This window comes from Marmota flaviventris, chromosome 17, assembly GCF_047511675.1.
Source record: "Marmota flaviventris isolate mMarFla1 chromosome 17, mMarFla1.hap1, whole genome shotgun sequence".
NCBI classification, from domain to species: Eukaryota; Metazoa; Chordata; class Mammalia; order Rodentia; family Sciuridae; genus Marmota; species Marmota flaviventris.
The window spans coordinates 26,686,639-26,713,873 of NC_092514.1; the positions used below are offsets into that span (position 1 = coordinate 26,686,639).

At 43.5% G+C, this 27,235-nt stretch overlaps 1 protein-coding gene across 1 annotated transcript; it reads right to left on the minus strand.

Annotated features, from left to right (window-relative positions):
• On the minus strand, nt 1-27,235 carry Pelp1 (proline, glutamate and leucine rich protein 1). Its single transcript, XM_027921806.2, has 17 exons — nt 26,784-27,235; nt 17,831-17,895; nt 17,005-17,110; nt 12,693-12,842; nt 12,372-12,443; nt 5,259-5,318; nt 4,838-4,988; nt 4,525-4,654; nt 4,303-4,390; nt 3,765-3,853; nt 3,568-3,684; nt 3,307-3,454; nt 3,021-3,180; nt 2,286-2,341; nt 1,913-2,119; nt 292-1,800; nt 1-143 (listed from the first exon to the last, which is right to left on the minus strand). Exons 1-17 carry the CDS (start codon nt 27,030-27,032, stop codon nt 51-53), a joined length of 3,450 nt encoding a protein of 1,149 aa, XP_027777607.2. The 5' UTR covers nt 27,033-27,235; the 3' UTR covers nt 1-50.

A 27,235-nucleotide genomic window follows, 5' to 3' on the forward strand; every position in this document is an offset into this window, starting at 1 on the left:
TCTAAGGATATAACTTTATTGGAAACAAAGTGTTGGGATGTGGAAGAGAGCTAGGAGTCAGGTTCCGTGGTAGGTGGTGGCTTCTCATCATCAGGGGGGCAATCGATGAAGTCAGCCAGCATGGCAGCTGTGTCATCCTGCTCCTTTTAGGAACAAAGACATAAGATTTGAAACAGATACATAGGTATACATAGAAAAGTGGCAAACCTCTTCCCTAATAAAAGCAGCTGCACCCCATTTCCCTACCAGCCCCACCTTTCTAGCCAGAGTGCTTCTCCACCTGGCTCTCACCTTTTCCTGGAGAACTGCAGCCTCTGACTCTGTCTCCATCTCTTCTTCTGCAGCTGTCTCTGGTGGGGGTGGTACGTTGTCACCCCCACCCTCAGTCCCCTCTTCCAGCAGGGTTGGAGGAGCAGAGGGTTCTTCTTCAACAAGCTCCTGAGGAGGTGGCCCTGCCTCTGGGCTTCCCCCTTCCCTCTCTTCCTCGCCCTGAGAAGGGAGCACCTCGGGGACTAGGGTAGGGGCTGTCTCAGTCCCATGCTGCTCCTCTGATCCTGGTTCCTCCACTTCCAGCAGCAGCCCAGGCTCTGGTTCTGGCTCAGGCTGCTCTTTGGGAGACTCTGGAGGAGGGAGAGCTGGGGGCAGGGTTGGGGGTGGGGGTCCACCTTCTTCTACCTCCCCTCCTGCTGACCCAAACTCCAAGTCTTCAACCTCTTCCAACTCTTCTTCCTCCTCCTCTTCCTCTTCCTCCTCTTCTTCCTCTAATTCACCTTCTTCCTCCTCAAATTCTTCTTCAAACTCTTCTTCCTCCTCTTCTTCCTCTTCAAAATACTCTTCTTCCTCCTCTTCTTCTTCCTCAAATTCTTCTTCCTCCTCCTCCTCCTCCTCCTCTTCTTCTTCCTCCTCCTCTTCCTCTTCCTCCTCCTCTTCATCACTGCTATTGATATTAATAACTGTCAAATCTTCTTCCAGAGCTGGGGGTACTCCCCCTCCAGGAGTCCCCTCAGGGACCAGCTGCGGTGGCGGGAGTGTCACAGGACCAGGTACAGGTGGGGGCGGGGGCGGGGGCGGAGGGAGAGGCCCGGGGGCTGCAGGAAGCTCTTCAGGCTCCTCCTTGGCTGGCACAGGAGGGGATGCTGTTGGGGGCCCAGTAGGGGCAACAGGGGGAGGAGTGGTGCCCGAGGGTGGTGGGGGTGGCAGGGGCGGAAGCCCCTCAGGCACAATCACCACACTGTCATCAGAGTCGCTTTCTAAGGAGATCTCAACATCAGATGCCTCCTCCTTATCATAGTGGACAAAGGCTGGTCTGGGCACTCTCCCCCCAAAAGTTTCATCTGGTGGGATGGTGGGTGGAGGAGTCCCACTAGGAGCAAGGACAGGGTCCTCATTGGAGCCTGCACGATGGTTCTCAGGGCCAGGAAGGAGCCGAGGGGGTACAGATACCAGGCCTGGGACAGAGAGGCCTAAGTGGTTGGCTGTGGCTGGAGGTCCAGGACGTGCTGAGGGCACAGGGCCTGCAGAGGGTATGGGGCCTGCTGAGGGCATGGGGCCTGCGGAAGGCATTGGGCCTACTGAGGGCATAGAGCCTGAAGAGGTCAATGGGCCTGCTGAGGGCATGGGACCTACAGAAGGCATAGGGCCTGGGGGCTGGAAAGATGGAGCTCTGAATGGAGACGGGGCCTCAGGAGGGGGCACAGGGGCAGGTGTGGGGCACGTGGGGCCCATGGCCTGTAGAGGAGGAACTCGGGGGTGAGTCAGAGCAGCACAGGTCACCAGTGCTTCCGAACAGAAAGAGGAGACCTAAGGAAGGAAGAAAAGGCCACTGTGACCCTCAGGAATACATGGTCTCACGGGCCAGCATAACAAGAGAATCCAATAATCAAAGAGGGTCTCGGGCCCAGTGAGCAGTTACCTCAAGACTGTCCTCTCGCTGACCAAGGGAGAAAGCTTGCAGGGCACAGGCAAGAGGAGGTGGGCAGCGAGGAGAAGGCGCCAGCAATAGCGCCAGCAGCAGGCGGTAGAGCTCACGGCGGCAACAGGAGCTGGTATATGGAGAGCTGCCCAGGACCTCACCCTGCTGGACACCCATGACCAGAGGCAGAATCAGATCATGCAGTCTCTGAAAAGGACACAGAGCACACCTAGAAACTTGGCCAAGACTGCCCAGACCATCTCCAGGGCCTCCTCCCAGGTTTCAATGGACCCACCTTAGGGGCACCCCCCATACACATGCAAAGAGCAACAGCCCCCACCCCCAGGCTCCATGGAGAACATGTTCCACTAACCCTGTGAGTCTCCTCCTTGATGAGAGGCCCACACATGAGGATGGTCCGGCTGAGGCCTGGCAAAAAGAATAGTATGTGACCTGTAGGCAGGCTACCGACAAGATAAAGACTGAGGGCTTCTGAAGCACACAGACCAACAATAGAATCCGGCTGCCACTGAGCACCCTGGGCAAGGCATTTATTTCCTTCCCTTGGTCTGCTTTCTCATGTATAAAATCGGGACCATAAAAGCCCCTCTAGGATATAAGGCTATTGATAATACTTAAATGAGATAATGGAGGTACACCATTATAAATGCGCCCTTAGGTACTTGGACAGTTGACTCCCTGCTTCACATGGTGTGGGGGAGAGTGAAATACATGGGAGCCAAAGGAAAATCACCCATTAACTGCATAGCATCCAATTACTAACTTCTGTTGATAGATTAGTGGCTGCACTGGAGGCAAGGAAGCTCCACCAGGCATCCTGCCTTATAGGGGAATGTCAGTTCCAAAGGCAGGGATTTCCCCCAAGGGCTAGAATTGTATCTAATACATGGGTACAAAGTGTCTGTTAAGTAAATGAAAGGAGAGAAATGAAACTCTGGAAGGGCAAGGTGAACTATCAGAACCCCAGTCTAATAGCAGGACCCAAGACGCCACCTGCAGCCCTCATAGCTGCATGGCTGCTTCTGGTCATTCTGCAGGCTATGGCTCCAAGCCTTCCCAGAGCCACACAGGTCCAGGCATCACCAACCTCTCAGCGCAGCTGCACAGACATCGCTGTTGGCATTGTTCTCTCCTTTCCGGTGGCTGGGTGGGGCCATAGCCTCCCCTACATCTAGCTTTATCTTCTTGGGGGCACTAGGCTTCCCAGTTTGCAAACCCCCATCAGGGCTCCCCCGAGGGCTGCGTAGCTGATGGTAGAGGAAAACACTAATCAGGTTATACAGAGGCCAACAGAAAGGCAGGACAGAGGTAGGAGACAGTGTAGTGAAGAGGCACATTTGGACAAAGGGCACAGGAGATAAGTTCTCACTCACCTTAAGGGCATCAGATGGTGGGGAGATATCACTGAGTAGATGAGTGAGCAGGGCCTCTCCAGAGGCTCCTCCCTGAAGCACCCCTGCTGAGGCCCCACAAACCTGCACCCACAGCTCTAAGATAGCATATACTTTGGTCCGAATAGTGCTATAGTATGAGCAAAGAGGGTAGGTTATAAATGGAAATTGGTTGTGCCAGAGCCCCAGGTCCACCTGCATGCCTTCTCACCCTCTCCCCTTTATCCCCTCCTGGATGATCACCTGTAAGGCCTCTCTTGGCCAGGAGAGAGAGCATCCCTACCAATGCTCCAGGCATTGAGGACCTGGGGGAGCAGGCGACTGATCAGAGCCCCAAAGCGTAAGAGCCGGCCTCCACACCTAAGGGCAGAGATGGAATGGTGATGCTAATTTCCAGCAGGCCCAAGATCCTTCTCCACACCCAGCTAAATCCCACTCACGCAAGAATGAGTGCAGAGAGCAGGTCCAAGGCTTCAAGGTGGATAGACGGCAGTAATAGCAACCTCAGGGGACCATCTCCAAGCAAGCTCTAGAGAAAAAAAATCAGCAAACGTAAGGAGTGGGAAAAGAAAGCAAGAGCCAGAGAAAGACAGAGCAGAAGAGTGTGACTTTATACATTATGTACAAATAATTAGGAACCTACTCCTTGGCCACAGCTCACACAAAAACAAACTCCAATCCTCTAATAAGACCCTGAAATGGAGGGTAACGAGAGGATGGCTAAGCTTCTCAGTAACGACTCAGTTGATCCCCAAAGTCATCCTCCAATAAGGAGGCACTGGCTATGTGAGAAAATCTACTTTGACACTGGCACTTGTGTCAGGGAAGCACAGTGAGTTATGGTATTTGGACCAAAATAAGGAGCCATCTGGGACAGCTTCAGAGATGAGTCTGTTTGGGGAGCTTCAAGTCACAGTGCTTTCCTAGTTGCCCAAAGTCCTGAACAAAGGCTATGTATAAAGGACAAAGTCCACTCACAATATTCTTGCCACTGACACTGAGAGTCCGGCAGATGAGATCCAGGACTTCCTGCACAGGCACGGAAACAGGAGCCCCAAACTCAGAGCTAAAGAAAATAAGAACAGGGAGACCCTCAGAGCAGGCTCCCCAGCATGGCTCCACACCCACCTCAATCTCCCTTCTTCACATTGAAGTTAACTCTCCCATTCCAAGACCCTGCTCCTTCCAATAGCCACACACCTGAGCATAAGCCCCAGACAGCGGGCCAGTCCTGAAAACCTCTGCCGAAGGCGTAGGAGGACATGGGCATCACCATCTTCTGAAGGGGAAAGCAGTGTCTCCACTCCAGGGCCTTCATTCTGAACAGGAGCTGAGCAGCAAACAATCACCTCATATACTATCTTCTTTCCATTCCTTCCTTTTTCATCGGTGGTACATGACCAGCTATGTTCATCCATTTTGCCTAGCAACCAACTGCCCCTCTCTGGACCTCCCTCCTGTTCCCTCCTGTCAAGCTCCCCAGTCCTTATTGACCACCAGCCCCGGTCCCTACCCGTTTCTGCGCCTTCATAGAGGGCCCCCAACAGGCTGTGCAGTGAGGCCAGCAGGCTGTGCAACTCCTGCTCCCAGCTCTCAGTGTGCTTCAGGCCCTGGGAAAAGCCAGCCCCTAAGGAAGGCAGCCTGGAATAACACTCACAGGCCAGCTGCAAGAGGAAGGGCAGAAAGCTGGTCAGATGGAACTAGCTCAGCTACGGAGCCCCCACCCCTCTAAACCCAAGAGCTGGAAATCAAAGGAAGCTCAAGGGACAGTTAGGCTTTCGGGTCCAGATGGGCATAGGAAAGTAGAAGTCGAGAATAGTGATGTTAACCATGGAGAAGTGGAAACAACCCAAAAGCTATAAAAGAAAAGCTAATAATAAACCATAAGAGGCTCAGATCCCTGAGTTCTGTACCTCTCTCCCCATTTCCTTTACCTGCTGGAGCTGAGGGCTCAAGGCATCCACTCGAGACAGGAAAAACGAGGCCAATTTGCCCTGGAAGGGAAAAGAAGGAAGAGGTTGCGAGGCAGCCCCATGATCCAGAGATGCACACCCATCCATTCCCAGTGGCAGACTCTCCACCCAGTCTTTCCTATAGATGCAGAAAGCACACTGCCTACACAGGGCAGTGAAGCCTGGTATCATACATTCTTTCATAGCAGGAAAACACCCTGCATGTCACATCTGCTCCTTAGCCTCCTGTCTGGGGAGAAAAGAACCTGGGTCCTGCACTACAGACAACTGGATTCCGTCCTGCCAGTTTTTACAAAATTACAATCATCTCCCTCAACCAAGGACACAGTCCTAAGAAACAATCTCTACATTCCAACCCTCTACCAACTCAGACACAGAAACCAGAGTCCAAAGCTAGGAATCAAGGCACTCTCTAGAGGTTATGAGGGACAGGCCAGTGGAGCAGAACAAAGGCAGCAAATCTGAGCAGTAACATGACAGTCAGCAAACATCATCTCTGCTTGCTATGAGAAAACTCTGGCACAGGAGTGTTTAATCTGAGGGCCACAATTTATTTGGAAATAAAATCAGAGGCCTTGAACATAGAAGGTGAAAAAATTACATCATTATTTTCACTAACTATAAGTGAAATGTAGTGTTCCCTTCAATTGGAAATGTAGACAAATGGCAGTGTTAGCAGTACCTTTGACTGTCACCAACAGAACATACTTATTTTTATTTCATATTATAATGGTAACATATCTTGAAATATCATCCATATGCATGACAAATTTAAAATTACAGTAGTTAGAAGACCTGCTTCTAGATTTATAATGAATTCTTTTAATTTTATGTTGCCTTAATATCCACTGTGAATACAAACTGAACTTTCTTATACCAGAAGCAGGGCTCAGTCATTCCAACAGTGTCCAATTCTCCACCTTCTCCCAATTGCTCAATGCAAGTGATCCTGGTATGTGTCTTGTTCTCTTGGTAGCCAGCCCCCAGATCCAGCCTACTGGACTCAAGGCCCCGCTGACCTTCACACCATGAATGGGCTGGGAAGATATGCCAGAGTGACTGCTTTGCTGTCACCTCCTAGAACCCATGCTTGATTCCTTTAAACACATCAATTAAAACTTCCAAGGGAAATCTGTCTGAATAATGCCCTAGAGTCAGAAGTGAGAGTGTGTGTATGTGTACGCGTGCGTGTGTTTTGGTCTGTTTCCTCATGTTCCCTAACCTCTTGTGTAAGTAGCCTCCAGGTATGCCATGTATCCTATAAGGTCCCTGGTAGGACCTGTAAGTAATAAAATCTTTGTTCTCTCTAGGTTTCTCCTAATCACTGAAGGAAAACTCTCATCTTAAGACAACTTAGATTAAAATAAGACCTTGCTATTTAATGTATTAATAAACTAGAACATACTACTCTATTTTAAAAACTATTTTAAGAGACTAGCTTTCCTTAAAATTCTATGCATTTTATTTTACGAATTCAAAAATATTACTCCAATAAAAACATTACACTGCTGGGTGCAGTGTACACATGCTAATAATCTCAGAGACCCCGGAGGCTGAAGTAGTAGGATTGTTAAGTTTGAGGCCAGCCTCAGCAACTAAGGCCCTAAGCAACTTAATAAAACCCTGTCTCAAAATAAAAAAGTAAGAAGTTGAGGATGTAGCTCAGTGGTAAAGTGCTTCGTTCAATCCCCAGTACCAAACAATCAAACATTACTCTCAGAAGGGTTCATGGAAAAAAAAAAAAAAAGGAAGAAGAAGAAGAATACAACAACTGAAATATAAACAGGAAGAAGATAACATTTCTACTTTCAGAGAGATGTAAGAGTTAATCAGGTAGACACAATAGCCAACGCTGGACAGAAAGAAGATCAGGAGGGAACAATGCTGAGGCTAGAGAATAGAACTGAGCTTGGTTTAGGAAAAAAGGCTACAATCCAGATCATGAGGCCAGAGAAAGAAAAATGCTAAGGAAAGCTACAAAATCACAAAATGCCAAGAGAGAAGCAGACTGAAATCTTGAATTCTGGATTGGGAAGTACTAACTTTATCCTGGACTCTGTGGCACCCTATGTACAAAGGTGCACTTCCAGAAGACAAATAAGCCGTAGCACCAGGCACAAGGCCCAACACTAGGGAGGATACTAGGAATAGAAGCCTCTGCCAGTGTGTGGTTCAGAAACCAAGTTCCCAAGGGTTCCCTATCTACCTGTGGCAGGAGCCACATATAGTTTCCCATATTACACTTCAAGATTCTCACTAACCATGAGACAAGCACTGTTACAGCTAATCCCAGGTAGGGGAGGATGCAGGACCATTTCCCTTAGGATTCGGAAAGCATTTGTATGTCTTATGTGGTACCCAAGGTCTCCTAACTCACTTGCTTCTCCAAGGAAGACAGGTCTTCAAGAAATTAAGAAATACGAAAGCCTCAACTATTAATGGCACTTGGCCTTTTGGGCCAACTTATTACTCATGCTTTTTTTTTTTTTTTTTTTTGAGACTCTGGCTCAAATGGCTGGACTGAGGCCAACAGAAGTCTGCTTGTGTATCTGTAACAAAACAAACAACAGTACAGTGACATGGCGCCAACCACAAGGTCTGCCCTGGCTAACCCATAAAGCAAGCCAAAGTTGTTCCAAGCTCACCTGAACATTTCACTTAAAACATGCATGAAGCCGGGAGCAGTGGCATATACATCTAATCTCAACAGTTCAAGAGGCTGAGGCAGGAGGATTGTGAGGTTAAAGCCAGCCTCAGCAACTTACTGAGACCTTAAGCAACTCAGTGAGACCCTGTCTCTAAAACATACACAACAGGGCTGGGGTTGTGGCTCAATAGTCAAGTGTCCCTGAATTCAATCCCTAATACCACACACACACACAAAAAAAAAAAGAAAAAGAAACAATATACATGTCACACACACACACACACACACACTCCTAGGTGTATCACAAGGGTAGGGTTTGTCTCCCCCCTCATTCCAAGTAACTACTAATCAACTTGGCAAGGAGGAAGAAGTGAGGTAAAGCCTCAGCAGAGACTGACTTCAGGAACTCAGAATGTTTGAGATTCTTCATTTGGGAAGTATACCCCTGAGATGGAAGATTGCAACTGCCCTGGGAGCATCTGGGAGACAAGACAAAAAATTGATAAATATTTCAAAATGGCAACTATCAGTTTCCTAAGTATTGGTCTGCAAGATTTCACAAATATAGACTGCCCCTAATGCCTGTGCACAAAACAGATTCTTATCTGAATAGATAAAGCAATAGACGAAGCCAAAATCCTCAACAGAGGGAAAGATGTTTTCCAGATGACATTATTTTTAGAGAAATAAAGGCAGGCCAGGTACAGTGGCACACACCTGTAATCCTAGTAACTCAGGAGGCTATAGCAGGAGGATCACATATTCAAAGCCAGCTTCAGCAAAAGTGAGTCACTAAGCAACTCAGTGAGACTCTGTCTCTAAAATACAAAATAGGGCTGGGGATGTGGCTCAGTGGTCGAGAGTCCCTGAATTCAATCCACAGTAGCAAATAAATAAATAAATACACAAAGGTAGGCATACCCTGCAACCACATATGAATGCTTTGTTGTTTGTTTGGAAAGAGTACACAAAACACAGGCCATAACTCTAAAAACTATACTGTCTAAAAAAGGCTTTGAATTACACATCAACCTCCCAACTACTCACATTGAAAACTTAAGAGACAACCATAGAGGAACCACTTAGCATTCTAATCTCTGTGACTATTCAAATTTCCACTCTTCAGGTAACACTCAATTTCCATTCTGCTTTTACATGGGGATGCAATTAAATGTAAATACCAAAGAAAGCTGAATCAAAACAGATATTTGTAGTATAATCTCACAAATTTTGGTTAGGGACAAAATGCTAACCTGTATAATCTGAGAACAAACAAAACATCTTGCAAGACAGGCAGTTAGTAAAATGTCAGTAAATAAATCTTTAGTAATTGTTGGTAAAATCCATGAGTTACTCCAAATACTTTGTTTCTTTACCAAAATCCTGTCCTGTCCACTCAAAGTTTCTATTAGCTGTGGTTAAGAGCATTCATATGAAAACAAAGAATCAACAAGGACATGACCCATCCTCATGCTCACTAAGAAATAGCACATATTCTAGGACTTTTCAGATACTGCAAATAACCAGTTACAGAGGTCTCCCTCTTAACCATGGGGAGCACATTTCAAGAACCCAAACAGATGCCTGAAACCAGATAGCTGAAAACCTATATACTATGTTTTTGTTTTACTATACATACATACCCATTGTAAAGTGTGAGTTTTAAATTGGGCACAGTAAGAGAATAACAACTAATAATAAAACAGAACAATTTTAACAACATATTGTAATACAAGTTATGTGAATGTGAATTCTCACATATGCTCGTGCTCTTGATACTTTAATAGCCACCTCAGTTATCAGACTATTTCAGCATCATAATGCTTGTGTTCAAATAACCCTTATTTTACTTTATCATGGCCCCATAGAGTGAGAGGAGTGTTACTGGCAATTCAGACATGCCAAAGAGAAGCCATAAAGTTCCTCCTTTAAGTAAAAAGGTACTCCACTTACATACACAAAAAAAAGTACACTGAGGTTGCTAAGACCTAGAGTATGAACAAATCTTCTATCTGTGAAATTGGAAAAAGAGAGAAAGTCATGCTAGTTTGTTCCCAGCATGAGGCCAATTATCATTAAATCTATCAGTTTATATATAATAAGAGAAAACACTTGAACTACAAGGCAACACCTACTGGTTTTTAGGTATAGCTCACACCCAATTACACAGATATGCCAATTACAAATGACCCTTAACTGTTGCTATTTTAATAGAATTTGTAAACTGTTACTGCTTTAACAGAATTTGTAAACTATTCATATCTGTAGCAGTTCCTTGAAAATCAAAACTGGACCCCAGCCCGACGCACGGGGGAGGCAGAGGAGATGGCCCTGGCAACCAATGCATGGAGGAGGACACTGACCACATACACGTGGAGGAGGAGACTGACAGCACTGCAGCCCCCCATCTACCAATGCATGGCCCTCCCAGTTCGCTTCCATCTAGAGACAACAGCCAGGACAAGGAAGACTATAACCAAGGTTCCTGCAGGCCTAGTTAAACCAGAGGCGAGGTATTGGTAACCTGCAGGGACACTACAAGATTACAGAATAAAAATTATAATACCTCAGATCTGTACTGCCAGAGAGGAAGACACATGAACAACATGAAAAAACAAGGGAAGAAACTGCCCCCAAACAAACCAAGATGCTACAATAATAGAATCCATTGACAACACAGTAAATGAAATGTAAAGAGAAGGAATTCAGAATGTACATAATTAAAATGATCTGCAAAGCACAGAATAAGATGAGAGCGATTATAGGCAACAATTGATCATTCCAAAAAAGCGATAAGAGGGCAAATATAGGTAGCAAAAGATTACTTCAAGAAAGAGACAGACTCTTAAAAAAAAAAAAAAAGAAAGAAAGAAAAGAAATCCTTAAAATGAAGGAAACAATAAACCAAATACAAACTTTAATAGAAAACATCATTAACAGACTAGACCACTTGGAAGACAGAACCTCAGGCAATGAAGACAAAATATATAATCTTGAAAATAAAGCTGACCACACAATGAAGATGGTAAGAAACCATGAACAGAATATTCAAGAATTATGGGATAACATGAAAAGAACAAATATAAGAATTATCGGGATAGAGGAAGGCACACATATACAAACCAAAGGAATGCACAATCTTTTCAATGAAATAATATCAGAAAAATTCCCAAATATGAAGAATGAATTGGATAATCAAATATAAGAGGCTTACAGGACACTAAATGTACAAAACTATAACAGATCTACACCATGGCACATTATAATGTAAATGCCAAGCGTACAGAATAAGGATAGAATTTTAAAAGCCACAAGAGAAAAGTTTCAGATTACATACAGGGGGAAACCAATTCAGATCTCAGCAGATTTCTCAACCCAGACCATCAAAGCTAGGAGATCCTGGAACAACATACACCAAGCTCTGAAAACAAAATTAAGGAGCTGGAGATGTGGCTCAAGCGGTAGTGCGCTCGCCTGGCATGCGTGCGGCCCGGGTTCGATCCTCAGCACCACATACAAACAAAGATGTTGTGTCCACCAATAACTAAAAAAATAAATATTAAAAATTCTCTCTCTCTCACTCTCTCAAAAAAAAAATTAACTCTTCCCCTGGCCTCTTCCCTCATCTGTGCCATGTATAGTCATTTTGTATGGATCATGATAAGTGGTGTGGAGTGGGGTGACAAAGGGAATTTAGGCAGGAATACAAAAAGAAACTTTGGAAGAGTTGTCCTAGGAAAGCAATACATCAAGAAGGCCTCCTACAGGAACAAAGATAGGATGTAGAAAAATGGGCAAGGCATTCTATAGATTCAGAGAAAGCAAGGCAGAAAGAGAAACAAGGCAAGACACAATGGCACATGTATCTAATTCCAGCTGCTTGGGAGATGAGGCAGGAGGATTGCATGTTCAAGGGCCTGGGCAATTTAGGGAGACCCTGTCTCAAAATAGAAAATAAAAAGGGCTGAGGATGCACCTCAGTAGTAGAGTGACCATGGGTTCAATTCCTGGTTTGGGAAGGAAGGAAGAAGGAAGGAAGGAAGGAAGGAAGGAAGGAAGGAAGGAAGGCAGGCAGGCAGGCGGGCGAGGGGGAAGGAGGGAAGAAGAAAGGGAAGGAGGAGGAAAGAAAGGAAGGAGGAAAGGGAGTAAATGGGTGGTGGGTGGTTGGTGGTTAGTTGTGGGAAGGAGTCCATGGGTACAGCCTAGGTCTTAACATCAAACAAATAAATAAAGGTACTAATCCCTGCTGATCTTAGGCCAGTTGCTTAATTCTAATTTCTTGATCTGTGAAGATTAAACAAGTGCTCCAAGGTAATATCATTATAGTTGTTGAGACAGGTGCTTAGAAATCTCAGAAATGGGATCTGAGGTTAAGAGTGCTATCAAGGCTTATATTGGTGGGGAGAAGAGTTTCCATGAATACTTACTTTGAGAGAACCACAAGCCCGAGGGAAATAGGTCATACAAGCCTTCATTCCTTCTAATGCTGACTGCTCACACTGTAGGAAAAACAGAAAGTCAGGAAGAAGGAAGAAATCAAGAGCCCAATGGCCCCATGCACATCCCCCAACCCACTGCACTCTACTACCCTAGAAGGTCCTTTCTCCACACACTCACTTTTTTCTTGCTCCTCCCTCATCCCACTTCTTCATCCTATTCCTTAATTACTTCTCACCACATTCTTTAATCCAAACAGTGTAAATAAGGGCAAAGACTCCTAGGTGTAAAGCAGTGGGGAAGTGTCTCACCTCTGGTCTAAGGCCCAGCAGGGAAGTGAGAAGTCCAGGAAGGTGGTTGATGGAGATGTCCCGAAACAGTGTAGGAAGTTGGGCTGTATACCGGAGTAGGTCCCTCAGGACAGCCACAGCCAACTCCATGGTGGGTGGAGGGTCCTGGGACTAAAAGCAACAACAACCATGCTGCCAACCTCACCTCCACTGTCACCAAGAGGAGGAACAGGAGGTATAACAACACAGGGCTTTTGAGAAACATCACAGTCGGTGTCAATAGTATCATCAAATCTACTACTGTAGGGAAAAAGGGCCACAGAGAATATACAGATCCAAAAAGAACATATTTGTCTTCAGAAAGAACTTGTGCTTAATATTTTAATATTAAAAGTATCTGGAATCCCAGGAATATCTGTTAGGAAGGGAAAAAGGTAAGGAAGCCACTCCTCAAGATCCAATTCACCTGAAGATTTCAAGAGTTGTTTGAGCTGGGCTGGTGGCACACACCTGTAATCTCAGCAACTTGCAGGGCTGAGGCAGGAGGATCACAAATTTAAGGCCAGCCTTAGCAACTTAGCAAGACCCTGTCTCAAAATTAAAAAAGGGTTGAGGATGTGGCTCAGTAGTAAAGTTCCTTTGGGTTCAGTCCTCAATAATAAAGAGTTGTTTGAATCTCTCATACTACTCTTCAAAAAAAAAAAAAAAAAGACAATCATTGGATTTAGAAAGAAAATTAACACTATTTAAGGACAAAGCATTTAATACAGATTTCCTTCTACACCAGGGGAGACCATGAGCCAACAAAATAAATAAGAATACTTCTTAAGAAAGTAAGACGAGGTGGGCCTGCCTACCAACCACAGGCTCTCAACGCTGTCCAGCAATCCTACTGCATTGGCTAATTTCCTCGGCTACTCAAACCTTTTCCTTGAACTTCCAAACCCAACTTCTCCCACCACTACCACCTTGAGGTGGCCTTGCCTACATCTTAGAAAACTAAAGCCCAAAGATGGGAACCACCTTAGTTTCCTGTTCCCAAATCTGAAACCCTTATCATCCTTCTCCTCTGCTAAAGCCTGCCTGCCTCCTCCTGTCCACTATGTTTTAAAATACTATCCCATCCCTTCTTTTCAAAACTTTACACATCAACCAGCTCTCTCTTCTGTCCCTCGAATGGATTCTACCCACTGACATTTACATGTGCTCAAGCACTCCCAACTTCAAAACTCCTCAAGCTGGGTGCAGTGGCACACACCTCTTAATTCCAGACTCAGGAGGTTAAGACAGAAGGATCACAAGTTCAAGTCCAGCTTCAGAAATTTAGCAAGGCCCTCAGCAACTCAATGAGATCCTGACCCAAAGATGAAAACAGAAAGGACTGGGGATATAGCTCAGCAGTAGAGTGGTTCAGGGTTCAATTCACAGTACAAAAATGAATCAAAACTACACATACACACACATATTATTCTTCCTTGATCCCATCTAGTGTTCCACTTGTCAAATCCCATTAACTGCCCAATTTCTCTCCCTTATCATTAGAGCTAAAATCTTGAAAGGCTCACCTATTTTCCCTACTTCTACTTCCATTCTCCTTCTCCCACTTATCTTCATCCCAAGCTAACCTGGTTTCAGTGTCTATAGCTCCATCAAAAACACTTTCACTACAGTCTTAACAACTTTTGGATTTACTAATATGATAAGCAATTTTAGATCTGTGTCTTGTTCCATCTCACAGGAGTATTAACAGAAATGACTCTTGCCCCTTCCCTCAAGAGTCCTTCCCTTGGAATCCATCCAACCCACAATCCTGCTTGCTACTCTCTCTTCTGTTGGATTTCATCCAACCTACCACCCTAGTTACCTCCTTTCTATTATTATCTTGGTCTCCTTTGTTAAGTTGATTCTCCTCTATCTGACCATTACCTGTGGTACACCTTGAAACTCAGTTGGTACAAAACTCATCTTGATATCTCATTCTCAATGTTAACTGCTATCTAAATATTGAATGCTCCTTCCCTTATGAAACATACCAACTAGCTGGGTGTGGTGGCGCACACCTATAATCCCAGTGGCTTGGGAGGTTGAGGCAGAAGAATGGAAAGTTCAAAGCCAGCTTCAGCGACTTAGCGAGGCCCTAAGCAACTCAGCAAGACCCTGTCTCAAAATAAAATATAAAAAAGGGCTGGGGATGTGACTCAGGGGTTAAGCACCTCTGGGTTCAATCCCTGGTACCAAAAAAAAAAAAAAAATACCAACTAAAGCCCCAACCCTCTGAACCCTTCAAGGCTATATGGAGACACTTCCAGTCATGACAGATGAGATGCTTATGAAGAAGGATTCTATATAACACCCAAGGACAGACACATCTATGGTGTTTTCTCCCATTCCTTCTGAACCTGGCTGTCTTCCAATGTTCTCAAGTCCGTGAGTCATTCTGGGCATGTCTTCTCCCTAATGCTAATCAATCATCAGGACTCCCTGTTTTGCCTCTGTATCTCTATATATATCTATTTCTCGTTAATTCTACTGCCACCACCCTCATTCAAGCTACTGCAAATGTTCTAGATTACTTCAGTAGTCTTCCACATGGTATTCCTGTTTTAATTTTCTCCTTTCTAATCCTTTCTCCACACAGCAGCCAGGGTGCTATTTTTAAATAAAAACTTGACCATCACTGTTACCACTATTTCCTCACTCCCACTGCTATGGTTTTAATGTTCTCCAAAATTCATGTGCTGGAAACTTTTCAACACAATAACTTAGGAAGGTAAGACCTTTAGGTGGTGATTAAGTTATGAGGGTAAAATGGGTTAATGTCATTATCACAGGATTGGGTTTATTATAAAAGCAAGTTCTGGGCATGCACACTCATGCCCACAACCCCACACACCTAACACCCAACCTCCCATGTGATGCCACCCACCATGTTATGTTGCCCTCACTAAATGCTGCCTCTCAATCCTGCACTTCCCAGCTTCCAGAAGTGTGACCCAGATAAATCTCTATCTACAGTATTTTGTTATTTTGTCTGTTAGTATTTGGTATACTAAGATATCAACTTTAAAACTTTGGATGAATTCCACTGCTCTCAGAATAAAACTAAAAATCCTTAATGTGACTATCAAGGCCATACATATTTTGGTCACAATCTATCTTCCCATTTGTGTCTCATCAACTCCAGCCACACCAGCATGCTTTCAATTCTTCAAACGGCAACTTCTCTTCTGTCAGGGTTTATGCACTCTTACAACATTTTTTTCAGCCCAATTAACTACTACTGATCAGTTCAGGAAAGCCATTCCTAAACCTCTGACCCCAATCCCTACCTCTGCAGTTGGGATCAGATTCTACCTCCATAGCACCTACCTCAGTTTATCACATCACATTCAACTGTATCATTATTCAGTTAAAGTGTTTTCCATTAGAACAGAAAATAGCAAACTAGGGTCTGTGGGTGCCTGTTTCTTCATGGCCCACAAGCTAAAAATGGTTTTCACATTTTTAAAGTGATGGAAAACAAACAACAGACGACAGAAACATGTGGTTCACCAGCCTAAAACATTTACTATCTGCAAACACTTATTTCATTGAGAAAATTTCCCAACCTCTGTACTAGACTCTAGGCACCATGAAAGAAGAGTCCAAGTACACCTTACCACTGTCTGCCCAGAGCTTAGCACACAGTTTGCTGTAAAACTAAGTATAGACATCATCAAAGCATGGAAAAGGAGAGAAGAGAAATTAAAACATTAAAAGAGGAACAAAGGAAGCCAGGAGCAGTGGTGCACACCTGTAATCCCAGCATCTTGGGAGGCTAAGGCAGGAGGATCATGGATTCAAAGCCAGCAAGGCACTAAGAAACTCAGTGAAACCCTGTCTCTAAATAAAATATAAAAAAGGGCTGGGGATGTGGCTCAGTGGTTAAACCCTTCTGGATTCAATCTCCAGTACTAAAAAAAAAAAGGGGGGGGGGGGGGAACGACAAAGGAGTAGACCAAAACAAACCCAGAAAAAGGAATATTAGCGATTTAGCGATGACATTCATTACAAAAGCTAACTAAGGAGTGAAGCTGTCAAAGGTTACAGTGTGGGATAGATCAGATGAATTAAAATAAGCCAGCAGATAAAAATATCAAAAAAAAAAAAAGTTTGAAAGGATGTTTCTATTTCAAGTTTAATCTCCCTATTTTCAGGAAATTGCTTCTCTAATCATTCTGTCCTCAGAACTAAATGTCCCAGGCACACACACACACACACAAAAAAAAAATACCAGACCCAGGAGAAGGATCAGGTGGGAAAAGGAGAGGGCAGTAGGCAGCTGAATCCTTACCTGCAACACCTGCTGAATGCTACGAAGCCAGGACACACAGTGCTGCTGGAACATCTCTGTAGGGCTCTCCCCCACCAGCAGGGACAGCAGACACAGGCCCTCGAACCTTACAAGCAAGAAGGGTGTGACACAGTGGGTGGGGGCTATTGACTGCACTTTTATTCTCATGGGCTCTAATAAAAGACTTCAACCCCAGATCCATTGTGCTTTCCACCTCCTGAAATGCTTGGAGGACCTAAGGTAAGGTGGCGCCAGCAAGGAAAGAAAGGAGGCCCAGGTAAAGAATAGAAACTTGGAAACTGGAAAGGGTAGATTCAACTCAAGGAGAGCTCACAATCAGAAAGAAACTTCCCACCCTTCTGGAAATGGAGAAATCTTTTGAATCCACAGGGTGGTGATAATAGATGGACAGGTGTATATACAGTTCACTCCCTAAGGGAACATACCCCTGGAGAGGAGGAGGGGGACGCCAGGTGTGGTGGTCCACACACCTATAATCCCCGCAACTTGGGAGGCTGAGGCAGGAGGATCTCAAAGTCAAGGTCAGCCTTAGCAATTTAGTAAAGCCCTGAGCAATTTAGCAAGACCCTGTCTCAAAACAAAAAATCAAAAAGGCCAAAGAGCCAGGCATGGTGGCACATGGCCTATAATCTCAACAGCTCGGGAGGCTGAGGCAGGAAGATTAATTCAAAGCTAGCCTCTGCAATTTAGTGATACCCTAAGCTGTCTCAAAATAAAAAAGGGCTGAGGATATGGCTCAGTGGTTTAGCACCCCTGGCTTAAATTCTTAATATCAAGGGGGAGAAAAAAGTGTTAAAAGACTTACCGAGTTTTGATGGAACCTAGACGCGCATTACTGAGACTCACCAATGCTCCAAGGGCTGAAAGATTCTAGAAAAAAGAAGTTAGGTAATAGGACATTAAACACAAGCAGAATTCTCCAAGCTTTCCCTGTCCCAGCACGTCCAAAATCCTTTCTGAAGTTACAGTTCCTTTGAAGCCAAAAGATCATCCCTCTAGAGGCCTTTCACCTGTGTCCTCTTCTCCTGTGGGTAACACTCATATCAGCCTCTGAGCTCTTCCTCAACTTCTAATTTGCCTGATCCCTTCCACCATACCACACCCAACAAATCAGAGCTATCCAAGAAGAGCCAAACTCATCCCTCCATTAGTCTTCAACAATGGGTCAGGTTCACCTCGGATCCCTGGAAAGCACTCAGCATAGAGATATCCAGAAACCATAGCTGAAGGGACACTGAACTCATTCCCCATCCTTCTGCCTTCATACCCAAGCAAATCCTCTCCCGTTCCTGATTTCCATACAGCTGTAAAGAGGACATCACAGATTACTCAGCCAGAGTCTTCCCTCCAAGGCTCCCCATCCTCTCATACTGTGGAAGCCCATGAAAGAGGTTTCCTCATTGGCCCTCCCACAGACAACTTCTCTACTGGCAGAAGGACCAGACCCCCACCCCCCCTCATGGCACCTGTATCTTCCTAATGGTATACAACACTCATTGTTTCTGTTTTTCTTCATACTGGGTATTAAACCCAGAGGTACATTACCACTGAGCTGCATCCCCAGCCCTTTTAATTTTTTTTTTGAGACAAGGTCTCCCTAAATTGCTGAAGCTGGCTTTGAATTTACAATCCTCCTGCCTCAGCCTTTCGAGTTGCTGGGAATTACAGGAATGTGCCACCATGCCCAGCATCACTCATTCTCTGAACACACATCATGCATCTTTCTGAATACACATCATGTACTGGGTCAGGTGAAGGAACATATAGCTCAATAAATGTTTATTCAAATGTGACATTGTCTTAGATGCTGGATAGTTTACTTTCTAGTTAGAGACAGAAAATAAAGAACTGATGAAATAAAAACAGGTTGAGCATTCCTAACTCAAATATCTAAAATCCAAAACATTTTGAGTGCTGGCATGACACAAGTGGAAAATTCCACACCTGACCTTATGTGATGGGGCCAGTTAAAACAGGTATACAGTAGCTTATGCAGTGCCCCCAAGGGAAAAAAAAGAGGACCCTCTCAGCCCCCTTCAGCTGTAATTCTCTTTCCCACAGCTCAAATTTCCCCCACATAAGCCTACCCAAAAAAGGTTGTAAAATGGAGGCATGAAGGCCAGACCAGCCAATGACAGGTTCCTCACAATGCTCCACATGGATTACATGCAATACTCAGTGTTTTATTTTGCTGCTTATTCTCTGCTCTCTAATGTAAAGATATTGTTGAAAAATTTTAAAAAAGCAGATACCTCTATAGGTAACCGTAATAAGAAAAAAGCATGTGTATTTACTTACAGCACACATAGGTGTTCATGATAACAGTGATGATGAAGATGATGTTAATATTGGGGAAAATGTACCTACAGATGACATGGTGAAAATGTGTGAAGGATTTACTTAAGGACTAAAGCAATATGCATTCATAACTGAATAAGAAATCATGTCCATTTGTAAAATCAAAGAGAGACTTCTAAAACAAAAAATGTTAATGGGGCAGATGACTAGAGGAAACATTTCAAAAAGTCATCCAAAAAAATGCATTCTCATTCCTTCAGGACCCACTTCCTAGTCTTGCAGCTGTTTCACATGTTTGTGTTCAGTTAAAAAAAAAAACCACTAAAACAGTACACAGTAACCTTTCAATGAAAACACATGTAGGTGCCATTATTTGCAGATACTGGTATTCAATAACTGATGCAGGGCTTTTCTTGCTTTCTTTTTTCCTGTGGGTACCAGGGACTGAACTCCAGGGCACTCAACCACTGAGCCACATTCCCAACCCTTTATTGTATTTTATTTAGAGACAGGGTTTCATTGAGTTGCTCAGTGCCTCGCTGTTGCTGAGGCTGGCTTTGAACTTGTGATACTCCTGCCTCAGCTTCCTGAGCTGCTGGGATTACAGGCATGTGACGCCACACCTGACTCAATGCAGGGATTTTGATGATATTTTTGTGCTGCTTCCTTATCACTTACTGTATTAATGGTGTGTCATATCATATTTTTCACTGCAAAGTACTTAAGTATTAATAAGTATAAGAAATGATTGCTTAGCATATAAATTCATTGCCACAAATGATGGTGATACCAAACAACCACAGATTGTCCACATGGGTGACTAAGAGCGTCAGCTTCACTTCTTTACAGTTCAATGTACCCAAACTTTGTTTTATGCACAAAATTAACTAAAATATTACATAAGCTGGCTGCAGTGGCACACACTTGTAATGCCAGCACAAAGTGGGAGGCTGAGGCAGGAAGAACCAGGTTTAAGACCAGCCTCAGCAATTTAGCAAGACCCTGTCTCAAAATAAAAAGAACTGGGGATGTAGCTTAGTGGTAAAGCACCCCAGGTTCAATCTCCAGTACCAAAAATAATAACAATAAAATGTTCCAGTACATATATGTCAGATGGTGCTAAATGTTTAAAGAAAGAATAAAGCAGAGTAAAGAAGGAAAGCAGTGCTCTGAGTAGGAAGGGAGATAGTACTTAAGTAGTAAAATGGGCACAAAAGTCCTCTCTTGAAAGTCTGTGTAGGCAGAGATCTAAAGACAAATGAGAACAAGACACACCCTCATATGCTACTGATAAAAATGCAAGATGGTCATTTTGGAAAAAACAATCTGGCAGTTCCTCAAAACAATATGCATAAGCCAGGTGCTGGGTAATCCTAGATATTTGGGAGGCTGAGATAGGAGGATCGCGAAGCCAAGGTTAGCCTCAACAACTTAATGAGATCTTGTCTCAAAAGAAAAAATAAAAAGGCTGGAAATGTGGCTCAGTGGTACAGTGATAGAGTATCCCTGGGTTCAATCCCCAGAACAACAACAACAACAAAAATGGGGTTATATGCAGAGTGAATACATGACCCAGAAATTCCACTCCTAGGTTGTTTTATGCACAAAATTAACTAAAATATTACATAAAATGAAAACACGTGCTCACAATAACTTGTATATAGTTCAAAACAGTATTATTCTAACAATGAAAAAGTAGAAATAATTCAAATATCCATCAATTTCACAAGGCCCTGTCTAAAAAGTAAAAAGGGCTGGGATGTAGCTCAGTAGGAGAGTGTCCCTGGGTTCAATCCCCAGTACCAGTGACCACACACACACACAAAAAAAAAAATTATAGAAGTAGACTAATGGTCACCTATGGCTGGAAGCAGTCAGAGAGGGGTTGATGGGAAATAGGGACTATCAGTGGGTACAACGTTCCTATATAGAGTGATGAAAACGTTCAAAACACAGTGATGGTTGCACAACTCTGCAAATACAAAAAAAAAAAAAAAACAAACAAACATTGTATTGGGGCTGGGGATATAGCTCAGTTGGAAGAGGGCCTGCCTGGCACGCACAAGGCCCTGAGTTCAATTCCCAGCGCGCGCGCGCACACACACACACACACACAAAAAAAAAAAACTATTGTACCCTTTAAATGAGTAAACTATACAGTATATGAATCACATTTCAATAAAAACTTTTTTTTAAAGGAGAGAATTAAGCAGAAAAGTGACATTATCTGACTTATGGTTAAAATAAGTAAATAAACAAAGACAGACATACCAGATTATACTGGTGAATACTATAACCTATTAGCTACTCCAGAAGTTAAAGCAGGAAGATCACAAATACAAGGCCAACCTGCAAAACGTGGTGAGACACTGTCTCAAAATAAAAAAATAAATAAAAATGGCCGGGATGTAGCTTAGTGGTAGAGCTCTTGCGTAGCATGTATGAGGCCCTGGTTTGATCCCAGTATTATCTCTTTGTAACCTGGTAAGAGTGTGGATAAAAAGCTGTTAAAATCCAATTAAATTCTGAAGGTAAAGCTAATGGAATTTGATATGAATATGCATACTGGATATGGATGGGAGATACTGAGAGAAGTCAAAGATAACCTCAAAGTTTATCACTTGATAATTAGACAGAGGTGCCATTTACTAAGGGGAATGATTCAGGAGAAGTAGGTCTTGGAGGTAAGAATCAGGAATTCAGTTTCAGGTATGTTAAATCTGTGGTATTTATTTAGCATCAAAATGGAAACGCCAAACAGGCACTGGGTAGACAAGTCTGGAGTTACAAGAATTCCTGGTTAAGATGTGAATTTGGGAGTTTTTGGTCATGACATTGGATCAGTTTACCAATGAAATAAATATAGCAGAAATAAATAAACGGAATAAATAAAGCAAAGAAGCAATGTGAAGATTGGGTTCCTGGGAACTTTAACCTTTATAGAGGTCAAAGAAATAAGGAAGAACTAGTCTTTACTGGAAAAGACTGGAAAGGAGTAAACAGTGTGGTAGGAGGAGAATTGAGAGAGTGCTATCCCAGAAGCCAAATAAAGAAAGTCTTTTAAGAAGGAAGGATTCAGACACACGGTGGCACACACCTATAATCCCAGCAGCTGGGGAGGATGAGAGAGGTAAGAGGATCCCAAGTTCAAAGCCAGCATCAGCAATTTAGCGAGACCCTGTCTCAAAATAAAAAATAAAAAAGGGCTAGGGATGTGGCTCAGTGGCTAAGTATACCCAGGTTCAATCCCTGGTACTCCCCCCAAAACAAAGGAAGGAACAATCAACTATACTGAATGATATAGATGGGTCAAGTAACATAAGGACTCAAATTTGACCCATGAACTTACTCTCTTAATGGTCACTAGGATTACCTTCAAGAGTTACCAGATCACCCCCAAAAAGTGTTTTGGCAAAGTGGCTGAACAGATTAGCCCAATGAAATAATCATCATAGTAATAATCTATTCTGGGAAGGAACTTTAATGGATGCCAAAACAGATGAAAGGTTAAGACACAGGACATTTAAATCATCTCCCAAGATATCTATTAATTACAAATAGAAAAATCATAAGTTTATAGTTGAGAAACCTAGAAAATACATCTTAACCCAGAGATGAAAATTAATATATCAACATGGAAAAAAATAGACAATATATGCCTCCTGATGTGGATGCTCCAAGAATGACACACCATAACTTATGCAGAACTCCTGCTGAAAATGCACAATCTCAATCTAAGGAAAACCCAGAAAAACCAAATGGAAGGGCATCTTACAAAACAACTATCCTGTACTGTTTTGTTTTTCTTTTTAGTACTAGAGACTAAACCCAAGGGCACTTTACCACATTGAAATACATCTCTAATCCTTTTGATTTTGAGATAGGGTCTCACCAAGTTGTCCAGTTTGGCCTCAAACTTGCAATCCTCCTACCTCAGACTCCTGAATTCCTGGAATTAAGGACAGAAGCCACCACCATCAAGTTGATTTTGACCTTTTTAAAGAGTATTGGGCCAGGTGTGGTGGTGCACACCTGTAATCCCAGCTACTTAGGAGGCTGAGGCAAGATGATTGCAAATTTGAAGCCAAACTGGGCAACTTAGTAAGACTATAAATTTTTAAAAAATTTAATGAAAGGGCTGAAGTAAAGATTCAGTGGTAAAAGAACCCTGGGTTCAATTACAGTACTGCAAATAAATAAATTAAATGAATTAAATGTTGACTTGTGGGTAAAGGATATGTAGGATTTCTTTTAATCTTTCAACTTTTCTGTGAACTTTAATGTTTAAAAAAGAAGAAGAATGGAAGCAATCAAGTATAGAGAATTATTTTGAGGAGTTTTGCCATAAAATAAAATATAAAAATGGGACAGGAACTGGAGGGTAATTTTTTTTAAAGCAGCTTTGAGTTATATACTGATGAAAACAATCCACCAGCGAATAGGGGAAGTTGATGATGGTGGAGTAGAGACCTGCTGAAACAAGGTTCTGTGTAAGTGGTAAGGGAAAGTGTCTAGTACACATGCAGAAGAACCAGCCTTATGTAAGAGTATGGACAGCTCATCACTAGTAACAGGGGGGAAGGCAAAGCATTTGTCACAGGTAAGCTGGTAAATATGGTGGTGGAAGTCTATGGAAATTCCCATCCATCCATTTCTCCTTTCTCCATGATGTCACCAAGTAAGAGTGAAAATGTAGAAAATTAGTAGGGAAAAAACAAAAAATATTAGGAGAGGTTTGAAGAAGGTACAAAACAGTTGTCTAGGAAAGTGGGACTGTAACAGGTTTGCTGGGCAACACTAAAAGTCCACTTCTGAGGACAATGGCCATGAATTTAAAGTGGAATCATAAAGCAAGGACTCACGGTTTTCTCTAGTTATACTGAGCTGTGAAGATGCAGGAACAAAATAAGTTAGAATTGGATTTAACACTTACCAAGTAAATGCAAGTCAAGAAGAGCAAAGGAATTGATCACAATGGATCACCGAATTTAAACTGGGAATGAAGGGAAGAGAAAACTTAGAAAATGATAAGTAGATAAATTTTCTTCTTTCAAATAGTGGTAAATGCTAGGAAAGAAATAGGATAAAATGAAAGAGAATAACTGAAATAAAAGGGGCTACTTTACAACAGTGGTCAGGAAAGATTCCTCTGAAATGGTGACATTTGAGATCTAAGTTTAAAAAAGCTCACTTTGCCAGGAATTTCCCAGCAAAGAGTTAAAAAAAAAATTAATAAGCAATGGCCTCTGTGTATCCTAGAAATTAGGTAAGCCTCGGTGGCTGGAACACAATTAAGACAAGCAGAGTGTCCTATGAGATGAGTTCAAGAGGTAAACATGCCATGTACAGCCTCATGCAATGGTAAGTTACTGTAGAGTTTCAAGCAGAAGAATGCTCTAATCTTACTGATATTTAGCTACTGGCTAGAACAGAACACTACTAAGCCCTAGGGATACAAGGCAGAAAAGAAAAACCACTGTCCTTCAAAGAGCATACAGTTACAGGAGAAATATCTGGGATTTGCTTGGGAGGGGGCAGAGCTGAGAAGGAATGAAACAAAACTGCTAAAATGTTCATTGTTAAATTTGGGTGATAGAGACAGCTCAGGGTGGAATGATTAGAAACATTATCTGTGTATGTCTGAATATTTCCATAAGATTTTTCTTTCAGTTATAAACAAAAATAAAACAAATCTAAGCCTAGCTGTGCTCCTGCAGAGAAGAGAGGTTGAATATACTATATAAATGAAAGAAACAATGTAATAAACATTTCTTAATCATAGGTGGTTAGGAACAAGCAAAGAACTGAAAAGATTTGAGGCAAGAGCCAAGGCAGCTCACGGAGGGATTTCAAGAGAAGAATAAAGGCCCTGAAATTAAATTTAAAAAAAAAGAAAGAAAGCCCAGGTACTGAAGGATTTTTAAAGGCAGCAAACAGAAACAGAAGTTACTTTAGAAAGCTCACTCATTGCTGGGCATGGTGATCCATACTATAATTCCACCTACTCAGGATGGCAGGTTTGAGGCCAGTCTGGCAACTTACTGAGACCAGCCTCAAAATAAAATTTAAGCCGGGTACAGAGGCACACGCCTGTAATCCCAGCAGCTCAAGAGGCTGAGGCAGGAGGATGGAGAGTTCAAAGCCAGCCTCAGCAAAGTGAGGTGCTAAGCAACTCAGTGAGATCCTGTCTCTAAATAAAATACAAAACAAGGCTGAGGATGTGGCCCAGTGGTTAAGTGTCCCTAAGTTCAATCCCCGGTACCCAAAAAGAAATGGCTTGGGATATAACTCAGTGCTTGCCTACTAATGTGTTAGGTCCTGGATTCAATTCCCAGTACACCAAAAAAGAAAAAACAAGCAAGAAAGTTCACTCCAACTACTGTTCAGGTAGTAAGAAGACAAGGAGAAAATTTTGCTATAATCTGAACTAGAAATTGTGCACTGTCCTGGAGTAGTACCATTTTGAAACTGTTAAATTTGTGGTACCATGGGAAAGTCAAGTCGGTGATTAAGCTTAAATGGGTTGATCAAACAATGTATCTCTCTTCTCAAGTTCCAGGCCCTTTTACTTACCTTCATTTCTGTTCTTAACTAAACTAGAAATTCTTAGGGAAAAGACCCATGTCTAATTTATCTACCTAGAGATAGGAACAATATTATTGTTACATATAACCCATACCCAATAAATATTTGCTGAATGAAAATCTATGGGGAAGCAGCAGGATTTGATAGAGTGCTCATGGTAAGGTGTGTGAGGAAGAAAGTATTCAATATGACACTTGACTCTCTACTCACACTTTCCCTCCACCTCTGAGTCTCTGGACAATAACCTTTTCAGTTCTTTCCTACCCCAGGGCCTTCCCACATGAGTTTTCCTCTAAAAACCCTCTCCCATTTTCTTTCCTTACCCAACCCCTACTCATCCATAAGGTCTCATTTTACATTCCAGTTCCCTTGGAAAATCTCGACAATTCTCCGGATTAGGTTAGAGGTTCCCTGCTAGGATTCAATTTTCATCGCGTTTCACTGCGCATTGCTCATCGCCATCATGTCTGTAAATGGAGAGCCTAGTACAGCCTTCGGCTTTCAGTAAGACCACGTAAATATTTATCCGTTGAATATGTCCGTTAACTCTGTGGAAACAATCCCCAAAACAGGTATCTCCATAAGAAAACGGGACTGGAGATCATTCAATTATTCAGTGACCAGGCCTGGAACTGACTCCATTCCGGAGTGCCTACCAAATAGCCTAGCAACAGAAAAATGAGGCCTAATTTTTCCCCTAGAGAAACGGCGGATAAAGGGGAAAGACGTGAACCTAGTCTGAAATGATGGCTGGATTCGCTTTCTGCCGTTCTCCCCTCAACCTCCCTACTGCAGCTTCGGTTCAGCGTAATCCTGGCCCTCGGGTGCCTTGCCAACCTTCCCACAGAGCCCCGAGCACGCGAGCTCAGACTTACCTGGGCCCCGCCCACCGTCCCATGCAACCGCAATAGGCACATGAGCCCGGGCAAATGTGGAACAGAACAGACTGGGGGATGCACAGGAGCAACGGTAGACCCCGTTCGCGGCTGCAGCAAACCGGAAACGCTCTCCAGCAGCAGCAGACGAAGACGTGGGCCCGAGTTCATCGCCGAGAGACCCCCGGCTCCCCCGGGAACCCCAGCCGGGGAGCCCGCTGAGGGCCCACTAAGAACGGCTGCCGCCATCTTCCCCGGGCTCCACTGGTGGCGTGGCGCGATGACGCCAACACACCGCGACGGACGCGTCTTGAGAAGGGGGCTTACGGAGGGGGTTGTGATCCTGCGCACTGGCTGAATGGAGGTGGACTCCCGGGCTCAGGCTGAGTGGGAGCATGCGCGGGGTGGAGGGGCCCCGGGGCTGAGGCAGCGGGAGTGTAGCATCTCCGGTG

What these genes read in the sequence shown, in the direction of transcription:
- Pelp1 (XM_027921806.2), bottom strand. Translation starts at nt 27,032, where the DNA reads ATGGCGGCAGCCGTTCTTAGTGGGCCCTCAGCGGGCTCCCCGGCTGGG. An exon ending in TGAGCCCTCAGCTCCAGCAG is followed by an intron (nt 4,989 to 5,258) that starts GTAAAGGAAATG and finishes TTCCTCTTGCAG; the next exon opens with CTGGCCTGTGAGTGTTATTC. An exon ending in GGCCAAGAGAGGCCTTACAG is followed by an intron (nt 3,455 to 3,567) that starts GTGATCATCCAG and finishes CTCATACTATAG; the next exon opens with CACTATTCGGACCAAAGTAT.